General features: G+C 40.4%; 1 protein-coding gene and 1 long non-coding RNA gene across 3 annotated transcripts in view; both read left to right on the top strand.

Moving 5' to 3' along the window:
- Positions 1-12,141, top strand: part of ADK (adenosine kinase) — a 269,251-nt gene extending 257,110 nt beyond the window's left edge. For both annotated transcript variants that reach the window (XM_042862700.1, XM_042862701.1), the window contains exon 11: positions 11,021-12,141. In XM_042862700.1, coding sequence (XP_042718634.1) covers positions 11,021-11,145 — 125 coding nt within the window. In that variant the 3' untranslated portion in view covers positions 11,146-12,141. The remainder of the gene's footprint in view (positions 1-11,020) is intronic.
- A 764-nt stretch (positions 12,142-12,905) lies between these two features.
- On the top strand, positions 12,906-18,339 carry LOC122175440. The gene is made up of 3 exons (XR_006177412.1): positions 12,906-12,921; positions 13,408-13,486; positions 14,365-18,339. It is a non-coding gene; the product is annotated as an uncharacterized LOC122175440 (long non-coding RNA).
- The last annotated feature ends 1,874 nt before the right edge of the window (positions 18,340-20,213 follow it).

The raw sequence follows: 20,213 nt of genomic DNA, 5'->3' as shown, positions 1-20,213 counted from the left end.
CATTGGTCTTAATTTGTATAGGGGTTTTTGTACGTGTTTAAGATACCTTAGGAAGTTGTCATCACTTTTAATCACATTTGATAGAGAGAAATACAGTGGATAAAATGTCACTGCTGTCAAGTAGTATCTTCAGATAGCTCCAGAGCCACCAGATGCAATTTTATTTGCCAGTTGGGAGTGAGGCCTTTGTGTATGTGTGTGTGATAGCAATTAAATATGCATGTACATGTAACTTGTGGTTTATTTCTGTTATAACATTTATCTTCATGAGAACTGAGGCGAGGGGATACTTTTGAATTGTTTTGTCTTTTCTTTGAACTAAAGATAAATGTTTTAGCAGAAATCAGCACTCTGTTAGTCTTCATTTATACAGCATGGGTGGCTAATTGCCTCTGAGCAATCCTGTTGTTACAGAGATCATGGCTCATGAGATATGAAGCTTTGAAATAAAAATACCTTCTTAATGTCAGCAGCATTTTGACTGACAGCCCATTTTGCCCATCTTTTAATACTCCTGTTTTATAAACAGCATACATGAGTATAATAGCTGAGCTCAGATAGGGCATCAATCTCTGCTTGCTAGGGGAAATCTTGGCAACATGTTCATGACTTACCTCCTGCGTGTTCTGGTGGCATCCTTAACTCTCTCAGGCAAATGTCACATCTAAACCTAGGCTATTAGGTGGCCATGTTATCTCTGTAATTGATTTTTGACAAACTAGAAGATGACCAGATTACATTTTCCTGGCTGACTTTGTTCAGTCTCAGCTAGAGGCGCTTCATTATTCTGATCAATACTGTAGCTGGTTGCTAGTACTTTCAGCTTTTATTCTGGCACAAATTAAATATTTGTCACAGTTTAAATTGCAGGTACTTGAGCAAAACCAGAAAAATGAATGCCACTCAGGAAAAACAAGGAATGTTCCTGTTTTCTGTTTAATCCCCTACTTAATTTTTACCAATTCCATTCAGAATTATTTCATTGGAAGTAATGCACTCCTTTGTGTTGGCATTATATGTGCCTCTGGTAACAAATGTTGTCCCAGTGTAGTTGTGATCCAATCCATTTAAGGTTTCTCCAGTTGCTACTATTCCTCAGATTGCTGACTGTTCAGCTTAGTAAGTTTATTACTTACTTTTTTTTTTTTTTTTAATCAAAATATAGTAACCTGTAGTGATATAGTAATTCCCATTTTTATTTATACAATATTAAGACAATCCAGAAAAATATGTAGCAGAGTTACTGTAAGGCAAAATGTTAGTATATTTGCTGACATTTATTTTTTTCAGGAGAAAGGAGAGATCCCTTCAAAAGGATCAGTGAATGGAAATAAAAACTCTCAGAACTTTCTCACTAGAGTGCAGAGGACCCTATCCATCTAGCTGCTGTGTCTCTTTTCCTGTCAGTGACAACACCAGTGTTAAGGCAGTCTCAGTATGCAGCGAGGTGATTAATATTTGAGGTTTTAAAAGGCCTAATTTCCCTCACCACAAATTCAGAGTCATTCTGGACAGGCTTTGTGATATGCAAGCATTGAATTGGCTGTGTACATTTTCAAAACAAGTCCACTACATTAAAAATAGATTTTAAAACCAAATAGAAGGTTCCAATTTTTGACAAATTGACTTAACACCTCAAAGCAAATGATTGCCATTAAAAATATTTTCTCATGCCTACTATCCCTATCCTCATAACATTTCGTTTTATGTTAACGTGTCATATATTAGAGAATCATGTAATGATAAATAAAATGTTCATGTGGAAGGTTAGAAATTACTTTAATGAGTTATTATTGCCTCACTCTCAGACTGTTGGTAATATTTTTGTGTTATTTTAATGTATTCTGAGTAGAGACAGAGGCACTCGTCAGATTGGATCATCAAGAACATTCCCCTGGGAGTCAGGGCAGGAAGCAGTCCCCTAAGAAATGATGTGTCAGATTAAGCTGATGCGATATTTGCAGGAAACACAACACGCAACAAAATGTAAAAATACACTGAAAACACACTGTTATCTTTTTCACATCTGAAGTGAATTGGTTTGGTGCTACAGAGACTGCCACAATGATCATAAAGGCATTCTCAAGGTGTGATGTTGGCTAGGGATGTGCTCATTCACTTCTTTTGCACTGTGGCTTCTTCTATTATTAGATATCATAATAACTTCTCCCATAGTTTGTTCACTTTTCCCACACTGAGATGGGCTCATACGTGAGGTGGGAGCATGGCAAGTTTGCAATAAAAAGAAGATTAAAAAACGTGGTCCCAGTTGAAAGCGGTGGTAGTAGCAGCACATCCAGGTTTGTTTGATGCTGACCTCTTACCATACCTAAAAGGATGTTACTGTTATTAGTGGTCAGTGAATGAGTAGTATCAATTCAGGACTTCAGCAGATATTTAGATAGACAGAAGTTACTAAGTGATGTTCTGTAGAATAGGAGGCGTGTGAATATGATGCTGTGGTAGACTTTTAGCCCCCCAAAATTAAGGAATTCATAGACTATCTCACTGCCAAGTAATTTCTGCTGGATTGGTTCTTGCTTTCTGATTCTCTTTCAAACTGCTTGGCTTGATGGTGTGGAAGTATACCTGCAAATAAATCCTTATGGCTTACGGTGCTCTGCAAATACAGCCCAGGATTTCTAGCTTTTTGCATAGGAATTTCAGCCACGAGGTTACATTCACATAGCCATTTCTGTACATGAACATATGACAGAGCATCATGCTCCCAAGCAATGTTAAAAACTGAATAGAGATTAACAGTTCCATTTTGTTATGCTTAGGACTTCATTACTTCTATGTTGAAGAAGTGAAATTTTATTTTTTATCCTGATTTGTAGGTGTAGTAATCTGCACCATTCAGTGTCAATACTGAGAATCTGCTCTGAAGCTCAGAAAATGTATCAGTCCTGAGGTACTAATGAAAAGGGGAAAAAAAGTTTTTTTCATTCTTATGACTCAAAAATAGCTAAGGAGGATTTAGTTTTTGAAGAACATTTCCAGAAAACTTTCTAAGGGAAGCTTCTAGAAAAAGTAGAGAGAAATATCAGCCTAGAAAGTTGGGTGGTTTTTTTTTCTCAGATGATTGGACATTTCCAATGAAAATACCTGCATTATGATTTGGCACACATGCACTCTTGGATTATTCTTTGCAAGCTCGGGGGATTTTTTGTTTTGTTTTTGTTTTATCAAACGTTTTCCACCTAATCCTGGCTGTTGGAATCAAGCCTGAAAGCACCAGATTCTGATCCAGAAGAATTTTGCCAAAGTTTATCTTCTGGGTTTGTCTTCTGGGTTTAAAAATGAAAAATAGGACCATCAGAAGTTATAACTTTGTTATATCAGTTTCCACTATCACATCTTTCTTGGAGAATATTGTCAAATTAAATGATTCTGCTCCCAGTCAATGAATTGCACTGGGGACTTTTAACAGAAGTTATATGCAGCACAGATTGTAATTGGAGCCCATGGAGGATGGTTAATGTGAAGGGTGTCACAGTATCAAACACTTCAGCCTCTCCTCTGACTATGAGTTGTTCTTCCACAGAGAATGGAATTACTCAGTCAAAGCATATGCTGAGAAGTTGAAGTCAATGGGAAAACTTCCATCAGTCTCACTAGGGAGATCTAAGTTTTCTCCCATCCTTTGCACAGCCTTCAGGACCAAAGTGTTGTGGAGCTGCAGTCACTCATACTTGCACAAAGACATCAAAGAAACAATAATTTTTCCTCTCATACAGTCTCTGATGGGACCAAGCCTCTTTATAGGTCCTGGAAGTACGATTGCACCTTACTGTACAACCTGCTGTGAGCTGGCCCAGAAAGTCCAGCAGTGGCAATCATATGCAGTGCAATAAAAATGTTCAGCCTTGAGTAATTTATTGCTAATGGAGTAACAGGGATATAGTGGAGTTTTATTTTTTGATTGTTGCATTCTTTTCAGGAATCTTGCCTTAACTTTTTCCATATGTAATGCTTTAAAACGTGAGGATCCGGGATCTTTTTTGTTTTGTGTATTCAGCACTTCTTCTCCAGTCCTGAAATGGCTGCTAAAATGATATGAGTACCCTCTTTTCCCTTACAGTCTTCCAGTAAATGCGAAGTTGCGTTATTTGCATGTGTCCATAGGTGACTGTGTGAACTCAGAGAAAGAAAAGCATGGATCTGTTCGAGTGGTCCTGACAGGAACGGAGCACACTCAAAATATATCCATAAATATAAAGAAAACAAGAAGGATAGAGGCAGCAACAGCAATACTGGCTGCTTTTCTTGAATGAGTGTTTGCTTTGATATCCATGTTGGTGATTAGTGGTTAGAAAATAAGTTTGTGTAAGTGAAGTACACAGACAGTGAAATGCATCCCCAATTTAGCATGTGACCATTTTATAAATAGAGTAGATATAGACTTTCAAAACATTTTATTTGTGATCTCATGGTTTTGTCTTTCTCTGGAAGTAAAAATATTGACATTTACCAGGCTATTTGTTCCAGCTTTCTGATCCCCTGCAGTTTATTTTTATAACAACCTTATCGATGAGCCTCTTACTCAGCTCTCTAGGTTTAACTGAGTTGAGTCGATTTGTTACCACAGCTTCAAGTAGCTGTTACAGAACAAGCGAGACATCCTAATAAAGCTGCAAACGTGTTTACTCAAACATGGTATTGATTTTACTTGGAGAGGGAGAAGCCAGTGCTTAGCATGGTGTCAGGGAGGATGAATTTAACTGCAGCTTTTCATTGTCATCTGTCATGGTTGTGAAACACTAAGTGAAGCCACAAGAGGATAATTAGAATTGCCAGAAATTTAGCCCCTAAAATCAGTTAATCACTTGGGATTTTTGTAGTTTAATTAGTTTTTATTAAAACTTTCCTCCCGTGGTATACTTGGGAAGGCTTTTCTAATGTTCTTTCCAGCGAGAGCGAGATTTCAAGGTTGCCACTTGTTAGATATACATCTTAAATGACTGCTTTTCTGAAAGGGTTGGTAACCTTTCTTCACTCTGCTGTAATTAGGCTGGCAACGCGGCTGTGCAGAAGCATAGAGCCATCTCATTTTAAATGAAAAGGAAAGATGCTTTACTTTGTGCACTTGTTTGTACTTGTTGAATTTAATAGCACGAATGTGCATATGTGGAATACATCTTCCGCTATGTCAGGAGAGATCTTAGGCGTATGAAGATTGAAAGAAGTATCATGTTCTTGAAGATGCTTACGTTTGTCTTCTATACCAGAAGTCTAAAGGTTGAGACCACAGTGCCAAAATACATGAAAGCAGGAGCCAAATTTCACCCTTAATCAAAAACGTTTCCGTTTAAAATAGCCAGCATTTGGTTCGATAGCAATGGGCAGTGCCTTTGGCTTACCACAGTTCTTGGCTGTAATATGCACCATCTGCCACAAAATTAAAAAAGGAGAAACCTCAGCATGTTGACGTACAGTCGTTCAGTGACTACACTGCGGAATCGTCTGATGCCAACATCTTTTACAAAATCTAGGCTGGCTGGTTGGCTCTTGGCACCAGCATTGCTAACCACCTAATTACAGCTGACCAGACTCATGGTGCTCCACAACATTCATCCACTCCAAAAGCAGTAAAAGACATCCGAAAAAGGAAAAGAAAAAAAAAAAAAACACCAACCCGCAGTCACATCAGCTACAAGACTTTAAATTACCAAGGTAATGTTTCTTGAAAACTGCATCTTCCCACGCTGATGGCCTGGAAAGCTGCTAGGATCACTAAAAAAATAGAAGAACATTCAAGCAACTGTGATAAATGCTGTACACAAACAAGAGCGTAAAAAGGTGCTTACAGCTGTCCTCTGCAGTGGGATAACACCATCTTAAAAAGGTCATTCACAGATGAAGCAGTAGAAACTTTAAATACAGGAAAGAGGAGATAGCTCTGTTGCTCATGATCTGGGACTGGGACTTTTCTGCATATGAATGGCTGGGCTAACACGGAGTACATAGGGTCCTTCAGGGTTCACCTGAAGGGAGAGGATTGTCTGGGAACATCCTGTAGCAAGCATTCTTTGATGGCCTCTAAGTCAGGGTCAGGTTGTGATTGTTTATAATTAATACATTTGATCATTGCATTTTTCCTGCTTTTTTTCTCTTGTATTTAAAAAATTACGTTATTATTTCCTTGAGCATTTTATAAAGTTTGGAATTGTGAAAGAGACTGCAGAAAGACTAATAGTGGGGAATCTGTATGTCAGAGGCTATAAACGGATTTCCAGCCAGCATTAGTAATTAACAGTCATTAAAATTAATTGTCAAGTGTACAATTTGAAATGAAACATTTGGCTTCAATATGATCTGTTTTTAAGTGTTGTTAAACCATTTCTGAAGCAGACCAGAACTGTTTTAAAAAAAACAGCTATTGGACTCCTACATTTCCATCCAACTGCACTAGCACTAGGCGTTCATTCAGAGTCACCACTGATAATCAGGCAACAAAACTTGCAGAGAAATCACATTTCAGTGAAATTGCCCCTGAAATGACTACTTTGCTGGCTGCGAGGAAGTGAACTTATTTCTTCATTAATGGTTTTAAAGTGCTACTCCTCTCTAAAAAGTTACAAAGCAAGGACAACACCTTTTGTGTCAGTGGGTGCACTGTTTCACTGTGTCTTTTCAGAGTTGCATTGACATGGCCAAAGAAATTTGAGCTGGTTTCAGCAAGGGCCTTGTTTTGGGTGTGGATTCTGAGGCTCAAGCACCACTTTTGGCACTTGGCTTGCAGAGCTGTTAATTTGATGGTGAGCACAAAAAGGAAGGAAACAACTCGACTTTTCTGTTCTCCATTCTGTTTGCAGACCTAACATTGTAAACACCATCCTCGAGCATATGTAGCAAAAGATGCTGCAGATAATAAAGATTAACTCTCAATTATTTCAGTTACTCTTTTCAGAGGAAAGTGATTTTGGAGATCCTTTCTCTACTGAAAAGAAAATAAATAATTATGGGCCAAAAATATCTATTGGTGTCTCGCAATCACGTGTATCATCTGGGAATGTGAATACATTTTATTTTAAGGTTTTGTAGCACTGTAAGGTTTACTGTAAGGTCAAGTTGACTTGACTTTCTAAGAAGTAATGTATTTCATGGGATGGATTGGACACAGTTCCTCAGAAGTTCTTATTGGGTATAGGTACAAAGTGGTTACTTGGCTGTCTGTGTCTGTGGGAGCCAAAAGGCGTCTCGGCCTGCTCCAAGAGCTTACCAGTATGGCTAATTGCAGTGTGGTGGTCTGCAAGGTGTCCTGCAGCTGCTATGTCTCTTACTCCATGAACACTTTGGATGTCTGGGCAGGAGGCAGATAAGTGGGAAACCCTTGAGTTTGGTTCTTGTCTTTGTGTTGTGGTGTGAAGAGTGCAGTATATAATGCACGTAATACTGTGAACAGCTTCAGCAGTGTGGAAATGCTGGTGCAGAACAGCTGCAATTGGAAGATGGTAGACAGTATCTCCTGAAGTTGCTTTGGTAAAGTATTTGAAGTGAAGCCTTCCGTAGCCAAAGTATATTACTACTTTTTGCACTCCATTCCGGTGATAGCTGGGAACTAGTTCTGGCCATGACATAAATTAAAATAGTTGCTGAGCCACTATGATATATGATGATGTAGTTCTGTGAGACCCATGATACAGAATCAGTGCTGCCTTTTCTGCCTGTAGGAGAGTTCAGTAAGTCTGTAGCCATGTTCACTTATCTTCTTGCGTTTCCAGTCACATCTTCTTGAAGAGATTACAGCCATCAACCACCTATTATCTTCCCTCTGCCGCTCTGCTCGCTGGTAGAGCTGTTTGAGTGTTTCCGTTCAAATCAGCCAGGTTAGCAGAGACCTGTTAACCAGTTCAAACTGATCTGGCTCATTTGGACAGAATGCCAGAATACACTTAGCAGCACAGAAGGGTGGTGAAAAACAGATGGGGCACTACTGGAACTAGGAGACCTGAATCCATGCCTTGAGACTGTGACTCAGGGGGTTTGCATAAGAGTACCTTATACTCTGGAGAAGAACTATAAACTACATTCTGACGATGTTGCTTTTGACTAAAAAGAGCATTCTTCTGCTGAAACAGCCATCCTGATAGGGCTCTTTGTTTCTCTGCTCAAACAACAGTGCTTTTGGGTGCTCCCTTGGGGTCTGCTTTGCCAACTGCCTAGTCTTAGTATGTGATGTTGAACTGTTTTTGTGGTATGTGTGTTTGTATTGTCATTCGATGCAATATCGTGTCAGATACTGCTTTTTCTATTTCATCTATGAAATAGGTACCTTTTAAGAGAAACTCAACAGACAAGAGAATGGTTTGAGGGCAAACTCCCCACAGCAGTTTCTACATACCTCATATATGACAGCTGCACTTAATGTCATTTTTCTGCCACTCTGAAATCACAGAGATCACTCATTTCTATCCCCAATTAGAACAGAATTTTTTTCCACCTGATTCTTTCTCGTAGGTCAGAATAAATAAGAAGTAGCTTCATTGAAGACAAAAAATTTATACTAGCTTGAAACTACTGTGAACCTGGGAGGTGGTGACAGTCTCAGTCTATTTGATATTGAAAAGTAATTCATGTTTTACGGTCCTTTGCTCCTTGGTATTTCCTCATCTTCATGTATGTTTGATACCTTGATTATAAGCACAGAGGACAGCTGTGTGTAAACCACTCTCTGAACTCATGCTCTGCACAAAGCCTAGCAGAGTGTTTGCCTTTGGAGGCCTGCCCAGTGCATCTTCTGTACTTACTGAGTCAGAAACGGACTGTCTTAACAGCCTTATTTTACATACGGTTACAACTTGCTCTGAAGTTTTAACCACCCAGAAGCACACTGGCAAGCTACTGCCTCCCAGGCAGTTTAAATGTGATGATTGACATTCTCTGCGCATCCAAGAAAGTTTCCTCTATGAATGCATGTTAATTTAATGGAGAGCAGACCATTTCCATCTCGTTATTCAGAAACGTCCTGATTTCTGCCAGGCATGCTGTTTGAATTTCTCGACTGTTACCCAACTATTACAGCTGGACCATCCTGCCACAGTTGTGTTGTCTGTCATCCCCTGACTGCCGCCAGTGATAGCACTCACAGCACAATTTCTTCCCATTTCAGATTCTCATCTTTGTATACTGAAATAATACTGTCTTCTCCACTTGTGTTTACAGACTTAACAGTTGTTGGCAAAGCAGTCATATTTCTCCAGTTAATGTCGGTCAATATCTGTGAAATTCCATCTTATATGTAGTTCAAGTTTCTCTGGAAAAATATCAATGTCAGAAAAGTACATTTTTTTTCCTAGTTGTCACCTAAAACACCTATTTTCTATGCTTTCTTCCATTCCAATAAAAAGTATTTGATTTATAGGTTTATCAGTTTTAGGCAAAGCTCCAGCCTCTTCTCTCTTTCAGTGCAGTTCAGAGAAAACTGTGTTATCAGCTTGGCTTCTTTTTTACCATCAGCCATGGAAGAACTTGGTAATCCATAAAAATGACCTGTTGCTCAGCAGGTTTAGCCCTGATCAATCTGTAACATTATTTTTCATGATTTGCATGATTTTTTATCTTCAAGAAACCAACGTTATTGTATTGAATAGTTTATTTTTATCATATTCTAAAAATATGCCCGAATGTTCCACTCTGAAGGAAATATTTAGAAAAGGAGCATGGCTTAAAGGGTAGCATCACAGTTTAATGTAGAGTCTTTATTCCAGCAGCAACCAAGGTGATCAGAGGAAGTGTACTTGACACTATGGAAATAAAGCTGGTAAAACATAGCTTTGAATCAAAACCCGTCATGTAAAAAATTGGTCCTTATGAGCTACATAGTTTCAAGGCTAGATTTGGACTGTGCAAGCCCAAGACCTGCCAGAGCATGACACAGGAACTTGAAATGGTGGATGAAAGCTTTAAAAGGAACATGTTTCAGCTCAGATTTTCCTACTCAAATCTCACTTTCCTTCAGTGATTGGATGGAGAAGGGGGAGACATCTGAAAGATATTAAAAAACAGGATAAAAGTGAATAAAATATTACCTCTAGAATGACAGAGTGGAGCTTTAAATAATAAGAAACTCAGTTTACTTCTCACATCTTGAAAACCTATATTTTAAAAATATACTTCACCTCTGCCATAAGTTCAGTCATGCTTTTGATCACAAAAGTTGCAGCCAAGACAAAATGTTTCAGAGATAACGGACTCAATCCATAAAGCTTCTGGTGCCACTTGTACTTAACTTTTCCAAGTACCTCTGAATAATCTCCTTCTTAATACTCTATTTGCTTATATTCAGTTGAAGATGTACTCTGGCATTCAAAACAGCAGTGATTTCTGGTTTTCTAAACCATGGATGCTAGGGGTTTTGTTGAGTAAAGCAGTTAGCTAAGGGCTGTGATTGTGAGAGGTGCTTGGCTCTCTGTGGATCGCTGTTGGTTTGGGTATCTCAACATGGCAAGAGTTGTCTGCTCCTTTGGCAGCCTTGGGTTAAATTTCCTGTGACCAAGGGCAACAGATGATATCTAATATTCTTTGACAGGTAACATTTTCTCTGTCTTCACTATGAACCCCTTTAACTGTTAATAGAGATAACGTTTGTTATGTGCTTTTCCCTTCTTTTGAGAAAAGCCTGCACCAGTGACAATGATGTAGGGCTGGAGCTGAAGCCGGCAGGAACAGAAGGAACTCTCTTCAGCAGGGAAAACTGCTGCTGTGTTTTTGAAATGATATTTGAGGAATCAGGATTCTCTCTGGAAAAGAGCAAGAACTCTAGTAAATCCTCTTCAGGTGTCTAAAAAGATCAGTCTTGATGATCATTGATTTACTTGAAGCTACCAACTGGAGACTTCAGGTAGAAATGACAGCAGCAGCACCCTAACTCCTCAGCTCACTTAAGTGCAGCGCTATATGTACCCAGGTACATACAGTCAGGCCAGTATCTGAGTGCCCTGCTCCACGACAAGCTGGTACACTTCAAAAACCTAACCATTCTCTCCTTTTTTTCTCTGTCCCTCTTCACTTGCAGGCTTCCTCTCGCAGCTTGTGTATGACCGGCCGGTGACCGAGTGCATCCGAGCTGGGCACTATGCAGCCAGCGTCATTATCAAGCGTTCAGGTTGCACCTTCCCAGAGAAGCCTGACTTCCACTGATACCGGTGAACTGGAGGGATCAAGAGTAACTCTCATATTGCCGTGGGATCGCTGCCTAAATTTTTCCTCCTTCCTTGTCCTCACCTTTCCAATTACCTGCATCAACGCTTCTGTACTTCTGTTCATTTCATTTTAAATGAAATATATATTTCTATGATGTTTTCCTTTCCGTGCCACTACCATGTCTCACTAGTCTTAACTTTTGGAAACTGTGCTAAGTGAAGCTTATTCTTGTATCCGCCTGGAAAATTTTTTCTATTGACACAGTTTAAAAGGAAGTCCTGTGTAAATGACACTGCTGACTAACACCAGTAAAATAATGAATTATCTAGTTTTATCTGTGTCCGAATCCTACTCAACTTACTTGAAATGAACAGACCTGACTGTATTTGTGACATAACCATATAAACCAGGAATAGTTCTTTCTGTATAGTGGGGTCACAGTAGCGTTAAGAGCAGTGTGAGTGTCCCAAGAATTTCCTTCAGTGTCTGAGTGTACAAGATCTGGCCATCACATCCAGCCCAGCCACCATGGAAGCAAATAGCAATTTGTCAGAACTTAAGGGCATGATCGTGCTGATGTCAGTGAGTGTGGGTCTGATGCTCTGTGTTCGCTGTACCGTGACCTCACGCTGGGCTGCCAGGTGAGCATGCAGATAGGTACTTTCAGGGATTTCAGGGCAGAGGCACGAGCTGATGATGAGCATAACGTATGGGTAGATCCTATCTCCTCAGTGCGAGCTTTATAGAGGCTGTATTTAATTAAGGTACACGTAATGAAAATGAGGTACAGAAATATTTATGCAGGATATATTGACAGGACATGCCAAATGGAATCTCTGAAACGCACATTTTTAAACTTTTAATTTACTTTGCGTAATTATCAATATGGTGGATTTTGTTTGTATTTACAGTATTCAAAGAGGTGATCTGACACTGCATTCATTACTTTGCTATGTAATTTGATACTGATAAATAAAAAATTGTCATACAGTAGTTCCCAGCTTTGTACTGTTGTATATACGTCATTCCTCAACTGTCTTACTGAAGCGAGAGCAGGAAACAGGAGCCTGACCCACAGTGTGTGTTAGATCTCTGCTTTTCAGCCATGGCTTTCTGCACCCATGTGGATGTTCAAGAGTGAGCTCTGCACTAAGGAAAGAAAGAAATAACATCAATGTGGTGTTCGTACCACAGGGAAGATGAAAAATTGATGGCTAGGATTTGTTGTAGAATGATAAGTCACTGCAGTCAGGTTTCACATTTTACTACAGAGCACTGAACAAGCAACACACAGGAACTGTTTGTTACAGTGTTGGTGTACCACAAAGAGCACGGGGAGACTGTGGTCTTGATTCCCTTTTTCCTTTGTCCCAGTCTCTGGTTTTATACATGGGACAATAGGCTCAGTCTTCCCAGGGTCACCTGGTGGGTTTCCTGCAAGTGCATCAAGGAGCTTCAAACCAGCCACCTCTGAAAGTCCTCACAGGGCCATGGAACTCCACATTGCAAATGCAGATCACTGCGTCTGAAGAATGGGCTGTTCTTCAAGGGCTTGGGGCACAGCTTCCAGCTGAAAAGGGTTGCATGTACAGGTGTTATCCATCTGTGGAACTACTCAGGAACAGCTTTGTGCAAATAAAACTTAGCTGTTTTCTCCTCTCAGTGCTGCTCTCAAACAACTTTGACTTTTCTCACAATTCTAGCATAGGAGAGAGGGAGAGGAATTAATATACTGTTGTGAAGATAGAACAGCAAAACTGAGAAGGGACTACAGTATGTGTTGTCTTCAGGCTTTATGAGTTCGTTGGAACAATTGTGCTTTTACTATCTTATTGCTAATTTTTAGTTCTTTAAATTGTTATATCCAATGCAGTGTATTTTAGTGAAGAAAAGGTGATGGGCTGAGGAAGAATGTTTTGCAGTCTGCTGTTAACGCATGGTCACATATAGCACACCATGCTTACTGCATGAGTTTGGCTGCCAGTAAGGAAAGAATGATAATCCAGTGGTTAAATCTGCTGTTCCCTTTGCTCTGTATTGGTGACACATTCCACTCGTTTTGTAACAACTTTATGCATGTCCTGGTCAGATACTTATGATTTGTTTCAAATAGAATTTAAGTATGTAGGTGTTCTTTGCCATAACAAAGGAATTAAAAAACAACATATATAATGTAGAGAAAGGGAGGATATGTAAAGGAAGGGAATTGTCAAATAGGATATGGGTTGTTGTTGGGTTTTTTTTTTTTCCTTTATCTAGGCCATTTCTTCTTTTCAAGTCAGGATGCAAGAGAGCCAAGTTAGAGGTTCTGTTGTGAGCTTTTCCACTGACATGCTTGGTAAGCCTGGGCTCCTAACATTTGGCTCCAAGTGTCAGCTGCAGAGCATAATTTGAAGCCAGTGGGAGCAGCTGAGGAATAAACTACCACCCATTTTGCAGAAGGGCATCAGAATCTGACCTGCTCTATTTAGCCATTCATTATTTCTCCAATATCTGTCAATGGGTATTCTTGGATGATATATGGATATTTAGAAATGTATTGCCAAATCATGCTAAATAACTTCTACTTGTGCTGTCAAGTTGCCTGGTGATTTCATTGAGAATTCTTTTCAGGATTTGTACTTCTCTCCTGCTTCTCACTGAGGCAGGCTTTTTTTTTGGTGTGTGTATATATAATGGATAATCGTGTCATCTTTAATCATCTCTTTCACATAGTTTTTCTTTTGTCCTCTGCTGACTTCTTCCACACAGAGGCATGTTAGAAAACTGGGTTTCCTGAAAAACATCGTTGAAAGAAATGTCTGCAAATGAAACACCCCCCTGTCTCAAATCTCAGATGGGAGAACTGAAGTCTGTCACTGGGCTTGAGCCATCATTCAAACCCAGAGTTTTGAGTGAGCAGGGATACTTTCAGATGGGAAACTGATTTCCCACCAGCACTGACCAAAGCATATTGCCACACTCAGATACAGCCCTTCCATTTTGCTGGAAAAAAAGGCTGCATCTCCTATGCTTCCCATCATGTATTTCAGGCTTGCTTTCGTACCATGTGAAGTGAACAGCAATGCTGCTGAGGTCAATGGGCAAGTTGTTAATGCTAAAAAGCATTAATAACAACAAAACAACGTGCTAAAGAACAGGAAAGAAAAGCTGAGAATCAGGAAATAAAGGTAACATTTCCATTTCTACAAGTGACTCACTTGTTCTTTTGGGCAGGTCGCTTTCCTCTCTGAATCTCTCTCTGCAAAGAAGATGGTAAGCTCAGAAAGATGGCAAACTCAGGATGAAGATGGTAAGAATTCAAATATGGCAGTGTGAGCCATATCTCAGCCTGTACTCACTGCTGATCTTTTAGTTTTCTCCTTTGTAAACAAATGTCTATTTGTTTACCCTTAGAATAGTGCTGGCTGCTAATGCTTGTTTGAGGGTTAAGACAGGGAAGGAAAAGGAGAAAAAGGAAAGGACAAAAGCTTTGCTGTCAAATGTGCCACATGAAAATGACAATAGAAATGCACACTGTTTTAAGATGACAAGTCTGGGAACAATCTTTAATTTAAAGGTTCTTATCCACAGTTTTCATAAAGAAATGTTAATTAAAAGTGCAATGACATGTTTGGGATTTAAAGGAAATCATTCTGCGAAGGATTTATAGCAATCACAGCTCCAGAGCATTAGGATTACAGATCCTTCTGCTGTTCCTTTTCAGTGATCATGTGATTGTCCTGTTGTTAAATATAGCTCCCATTTAGTGAATCGAGACAGGCATGGGAAAGGTAGGGATAGTTTCCCTCTAACCAGCGGGATTTCAGAGGTGTTGGAGATTATACAATTCATTAGTTTTAGCATAAGATCAAAGGAAGAGGGGAAGTCTTAATTTGGGCGCCAACTGCTACTGTCTGAAAGTCTTGCAGCTTAAATGAGAAGTGAACATTTGCAGTGCTAACTGCTTGTCTTAGAGCATGAGCCTATTGTTTTATATCTCACAAACTCATTGTTCTTTTCCTGCAGATAATTCTCACACTTAAGACCTTCTGAGATAGTTATGTCCATTGTGAATAGTTCAGCAACCAACTGGCTCAGAGGTTATTGCCTAAGCATCTTTCCCTCGCTCTAATCCCCTGCAAGGTTTTTTCTGAGCAGTGTTGTTAATCTAAAATGACTGCTAACTGACTCCTGTGTCAAACATTATTCATTATGCACTTTAAATGCTTCCTGCAGAGGCCAAAATAAATTTTGCTTTTTAAAAGCAGACCACAAGGAGTGCCTACATAGGATATTTCCTAAAAGATTAGACTAAAAATGGCAGTTAAGATGTTGGGGGGAATGAACAGCGTTCACAACAAAGCTTCACAGTTTAACCAGGGATAAACTTCAGTTACCAAAACCTACTTTCATATAGATTTATCTATAAACTATCTATAACCGAAGGAAGAGCTCACCCTTACGGGGTGGGAGAAATACCTTTATAAAGGGATGTTATAAGGTACTTTATTAGAAAATGAGGGCCAAATAAACAAAAATGTAAAAAGTAGTAATTCTCCTGTGTCTTGGTTGTGGGTGTTTTTTTTCAGGTGTCACTGGTGTTGGCACAAAGGGAGAGCTTTTTTTGTGTCAGTGGCACTGACAGGCCTTGCATGCATAATGACAGCATAGGAATAGACAGACAGATAGATTTGAATAGCAATAAGGTGGGTTTTCTTCCAGTGTGAAAAGAGCATGGGATTCGTGTGTACTGAGATGAAGTATAGCCTTGCTGCACAGTGCAAATATTTAATGCTCTTCTAACTATCCCCAGGTTATTGGAGTGTAACAGTTAATAGCCATCAGCTGCCAAACCCAGTGAGCAGTTTGGGTGCCTAAAAAGAAAATGAAAAGTTAAAAAATGAAGCCAAGTCAGACTAGAAACCCACAAATCATAAATGTGCTATAGCTTAGCAGGCAGATCATCTCCAAAGTTCAGAGCAGCGTCAACCTGAGCTGCTGCTTCTCAAATGAGAGAAGGATTGAGTACATCTGTCTTCCAGTCTGAGCTTTGCCATGTACTCACAGGCCAGCTCTGGCTGGACCTTCTGCTTTCCAGCCCTGTTACTTCTAGTAATATTTTTAAGGAGATGGAGTATGGCCTGAAAAGAAGAAAAGCAAAGCATTATCACTATTCTGTATCAAATATCTCAAGGCAGTGATGCAGCATAAATTCATGGAAAAACTGAGGGGCTCCTGAACTGAGTTTGAGAGAAATCCTGTGCTTGGAAGTTCTCTGTATCTGCAGTGCTGTAGATACGGAGATGTTAACGCTGGCATAGGATATTACACTTAAAGCATTAAGTATTACTGTGGAATTACAAGAGCGTATAAGAGTATTTCAAAGAATGGATTCAGCTTGAAAATCACCCCTCTTTCTCTGTGTATTTTTCTTAGCAATGCTAGAAGTAGTAATTAACTGTACTTAAAAATTGTTCTGTTTTGAACGGACCTGCTTTTTTGAGAATAAGCCTTGGGAATAGGCTATTTCCCTCTGCCCCTATGAATCTGCTGGCAGTTTCCATCACGTAATTGGCAGCACAGCAGCCCCTGTTCTCAGGCTTCCTCCGGAGGACAGATCAGAGAACGGAGCAGATCAGCTCCTCCCAAAGTAGCTGGAGGACACCTCTGGACCCCGGGGAGCAGACAGGAAGGGGCCACAGGCAACCTAAAGCAGGAGCTCTTCTCGCCATTTCCCCTTGGTTCATGTGTCATTTTCATGGAAATGAAATAAATGAAATTACTGATCCCACTTGGAGATGCCTTTTCAGGATTATGACCTACTGGTGGAACTCTTAATGGCATTCAGGTAACCTGCAGAATTTCATAGAATCATGGAGTCACAGAATATCCCGACTTGAAAGGGACCCATGAGGATTGTTGAATCCAGCTCCTGGCTCTGCACAGCACTACCCAACATTCAAACCCTATGACTGAGAGTTTTGACCTCAAGCAGAATTTGTGCTGTGACCATTGCCCTGAGGAGCCTCTTCAGTTTCTGAGGTTCTTCCGTAACTCTCTCACATGGATAGACCTATTTTAGTCTGACCTGTCCTAAAGCATAGCCAGCTGCTCTGGCTGTCCTGCAGGGTAAGGACAAAGCAGTTTTCTATTCATGTCCCAAGGTCAGTACAAAAACAAACACATTTTGTATCTGATAGCAAAAAGCATTCATCAGTGCAACTTTTTCATTCTGTTAATGGCCACAGATTTCAGAAGATGAACACCCTGGATTTCAGGAAGGTTGTGCTCCAGATACGACTTGGGTGTATTATGAATACGTACATGGCACATTTCATTGCCTACAATTAGCAGTAAACAGCCTCTTGAGGCTTGATGTGTGTTATGCAACACAGTGTTTCAGGACAAAGCAAGTTCGCTCTCAAGAAACAAGATTTTTTAGCACACAACCTGGCAAATTTAGGCTGGGAAATGAAGAAACTTATTTGGGATGACTTGTCATAGTACTTTTACTATGGAGATCTATGCCAGTTCAGAAGTTATCACTTTTACCCCCTAGCAGCAGCAGTTTTAATTGGGCCACAGAAGGAGTCTTGCAGAGGTGGAAGGTATTTGGGTTTCCCTGAGGCTCAGAGTTCTTCCCTGAGAAGAAGCCTTACATCTTGTTGGCTCCAAGCAAAAAGATAAATTGTAGTGTGCTTGAGTATTAAGTTGTACAATATCAGCTGCAGATTTGCTTTTTGGGTTGGTGTGCTAAAGTACAGTTTCCTGCTGAACATCCTTTGTGTGATATATTTGCCTACCTCTGCCTTGTGTTTGCTTCTCCCTCTTGATCCTTCCCGTAAAGTCGTAAGTCATGTTTCATTTATCTTACCCATGTACCTTTTTCCTAATGACCTCATTTTTCTATAACAGAGGAAGATGGGGCAGTAATGGGGAGGACATTTGTCCTGTATTCCTATTCATACCTTCTCCCAAGAACTCTCTCACTCCACACTGACTTGACGATGGAATTAAAGAAGTATTTCTTCATAAAAAGGCAAGTGAGGTTTTTAATGATGCATTGTTACCTATGACTCTTTCCATGTTTCATGCTGTAGTGAGATATCGACTCTGTGCTAAACCAGCAGGCAGCCCTACCAGAGGACTAGCCTCTTTTTCTTTAATTGGCTTTGATCCTTGTTCTTTAATTTTCCTTGGACAAATCCAGTCCGTGTACTACTGCTAGTCCATTCTGATGCTGATACTGAGTGGGATCAGAGCACAGGGCATGTAACATTACAGCCCCCGTGTTACACCAGATAGAGTTTAGTAGTTTACAGAGTAGCAAGGATCATAAGGTTTACTTACTCTCCAAACACTACTGGCAAAAGGAAAACAGACACAAATGTGTGTTGCACAGATACCTTGCCTCACAGTTCTGCTCATTTAACTCAGCTTAATGATTCCTTTTGGCTTCCTCTTCCCTTCCAAACCATAGTTGTGAATATTCATCTTTCAAGTAAAGCGCCATGGAAGTGGGCCTTCGTACAGGACTCTTGCCGGCTGCCACTCCTGCTGACAAAAAAGATTGCAAGAAGAATTTGAATAAAGGACAAACGTCACATATGCTGTGTGCTATGGAGGACAAATGCTGAATACAAAATATGTTTAATTGCTGAGTTAATTATCTCACTAAAGTCTAAATGTTGTTTTTCAGCACTCTTCCCCTCCCCCCCCCCCCAGTTGTTTACTTTTATCAGTTAGAAAATAAAAAATCAATGTCATGAAAAACATAATTATATTCCTACTAATCTGGAGTGTTTTCTCATTTGAGTACTGCAGTCTGATGCATTTTATCACTTTCCATCAGATTATAGCAGTGGAAATTGCCAGCTAAAAGCTATGGCTCTAAAGCAAAAAAGGGGAAGAAGAAAACCCACCCCAGAGCCATGTGCCTTGCCAATCAAATCTTGCTCCTAATGACAAAGCTTCTGTGATTTCCTTTCTGACAATGCATGAATAGCTGGTGAATAATTGGTTCAACAGGAGCTTCATTAAAGTCCAAGAGAGAAAACAGGATCTTTCATGTGAATAATTTGGAATGATTGGTAAAGACGAGGCATTATTATAGGATTGCCTTCTGCTCCACAGTCAGAAATCCACAGCCTCTTCCTTACAGAAGAGTGAAAACACTTTGTGTTCCAGCTACTCCCAAGTTGTGGATGATCTTGCTACTTAGCAAGATGACTTTTTGGTTGATATTGTTTTTGCATTAAAGGCACCCATTCTTCACACAAATGAAAGAAATTGAGCTTTGTCTGGGGAGTCCAGCTGAGAACACATCCTCGTGCTCCCAGTTTGAACAGATCTAGTGTAAGCTCCACCACTCCTCCACCACTTCAGTGTAAAAGATTGATGGCAGCAACCCACAGGAACGCAGGCCCTGTGGAAATGTGCACTGGTCTACCCCCACTGCAGTGCTTCAGTCTGTGCCACCCGACCCGGAACAGCACATATGAAGGAGGTCTGTGCACCAACCTGTCCTCAGCTGCTCAGCCATTGTGGCCTTCCTGGTGGGCAGAAATAATAGCTGAGGCTCAGCCTGGCCTTTGGTCGGAGTGGTGAACAGTACACAGGAGAGTGACCTGTGGCCATTTACGGGAGCAGATGAGGTCATGTCAAAGAGCAGGTGTGAGGCTCTCCTCCTGGTACCACCGGTCCTGGTGGCCAGGTAGCATGGGACAACGGGATCATGCCAGAGACCACGCAGCTATGTGTCACCCACCGGCAAGTTCAGACAAGACAAATGGAGCAGAGCTGAGCTCTGGGTTTCAGGAACTGACCAAACTCTGGCAACTCAGGGCAGTTGCTGAATTTCACATCTGAACTCCCTCCTCAGTGACTGGAACCCTGGTCCACTGAGCCCAGTGTTTCTGACCAGAGCCAGCTGACATGGCCTTGCTTGAGATCTCGGGTGACCCTAGCTTGTCATTTGGCATCCTAATCTCTAGCTGTACCTCAGTTTTCAACAAACAGCCCTTTAAAAAAAAAGAAGAAGAACCAGCTGGTTTCCTTGCCCCACAGTACCAGGTGCACCACCT

This window comes from Lagopus leucura, unplaced genomic scaffold, assembly GCF_019238085.1.
Source record: "Lagopus leucura isolate 7727_CA_CO unplaced genomic scaffold, USGS_WTPT01 Super-Scaffold_739, whole genome shotgun sequence".
In the NCBI taxonomy this organism is placed as follows: Eukaryota; Metazoa; Chordata; class Aves; order Galliformes; family Phasianidae; genus Lagopus; species Lagopus leucura.
The sequence above is the reverse complement of the archived record's forward strand: the minus strand, read 5'-3'. Positions and strand labels throughout refer to the sequence as shown.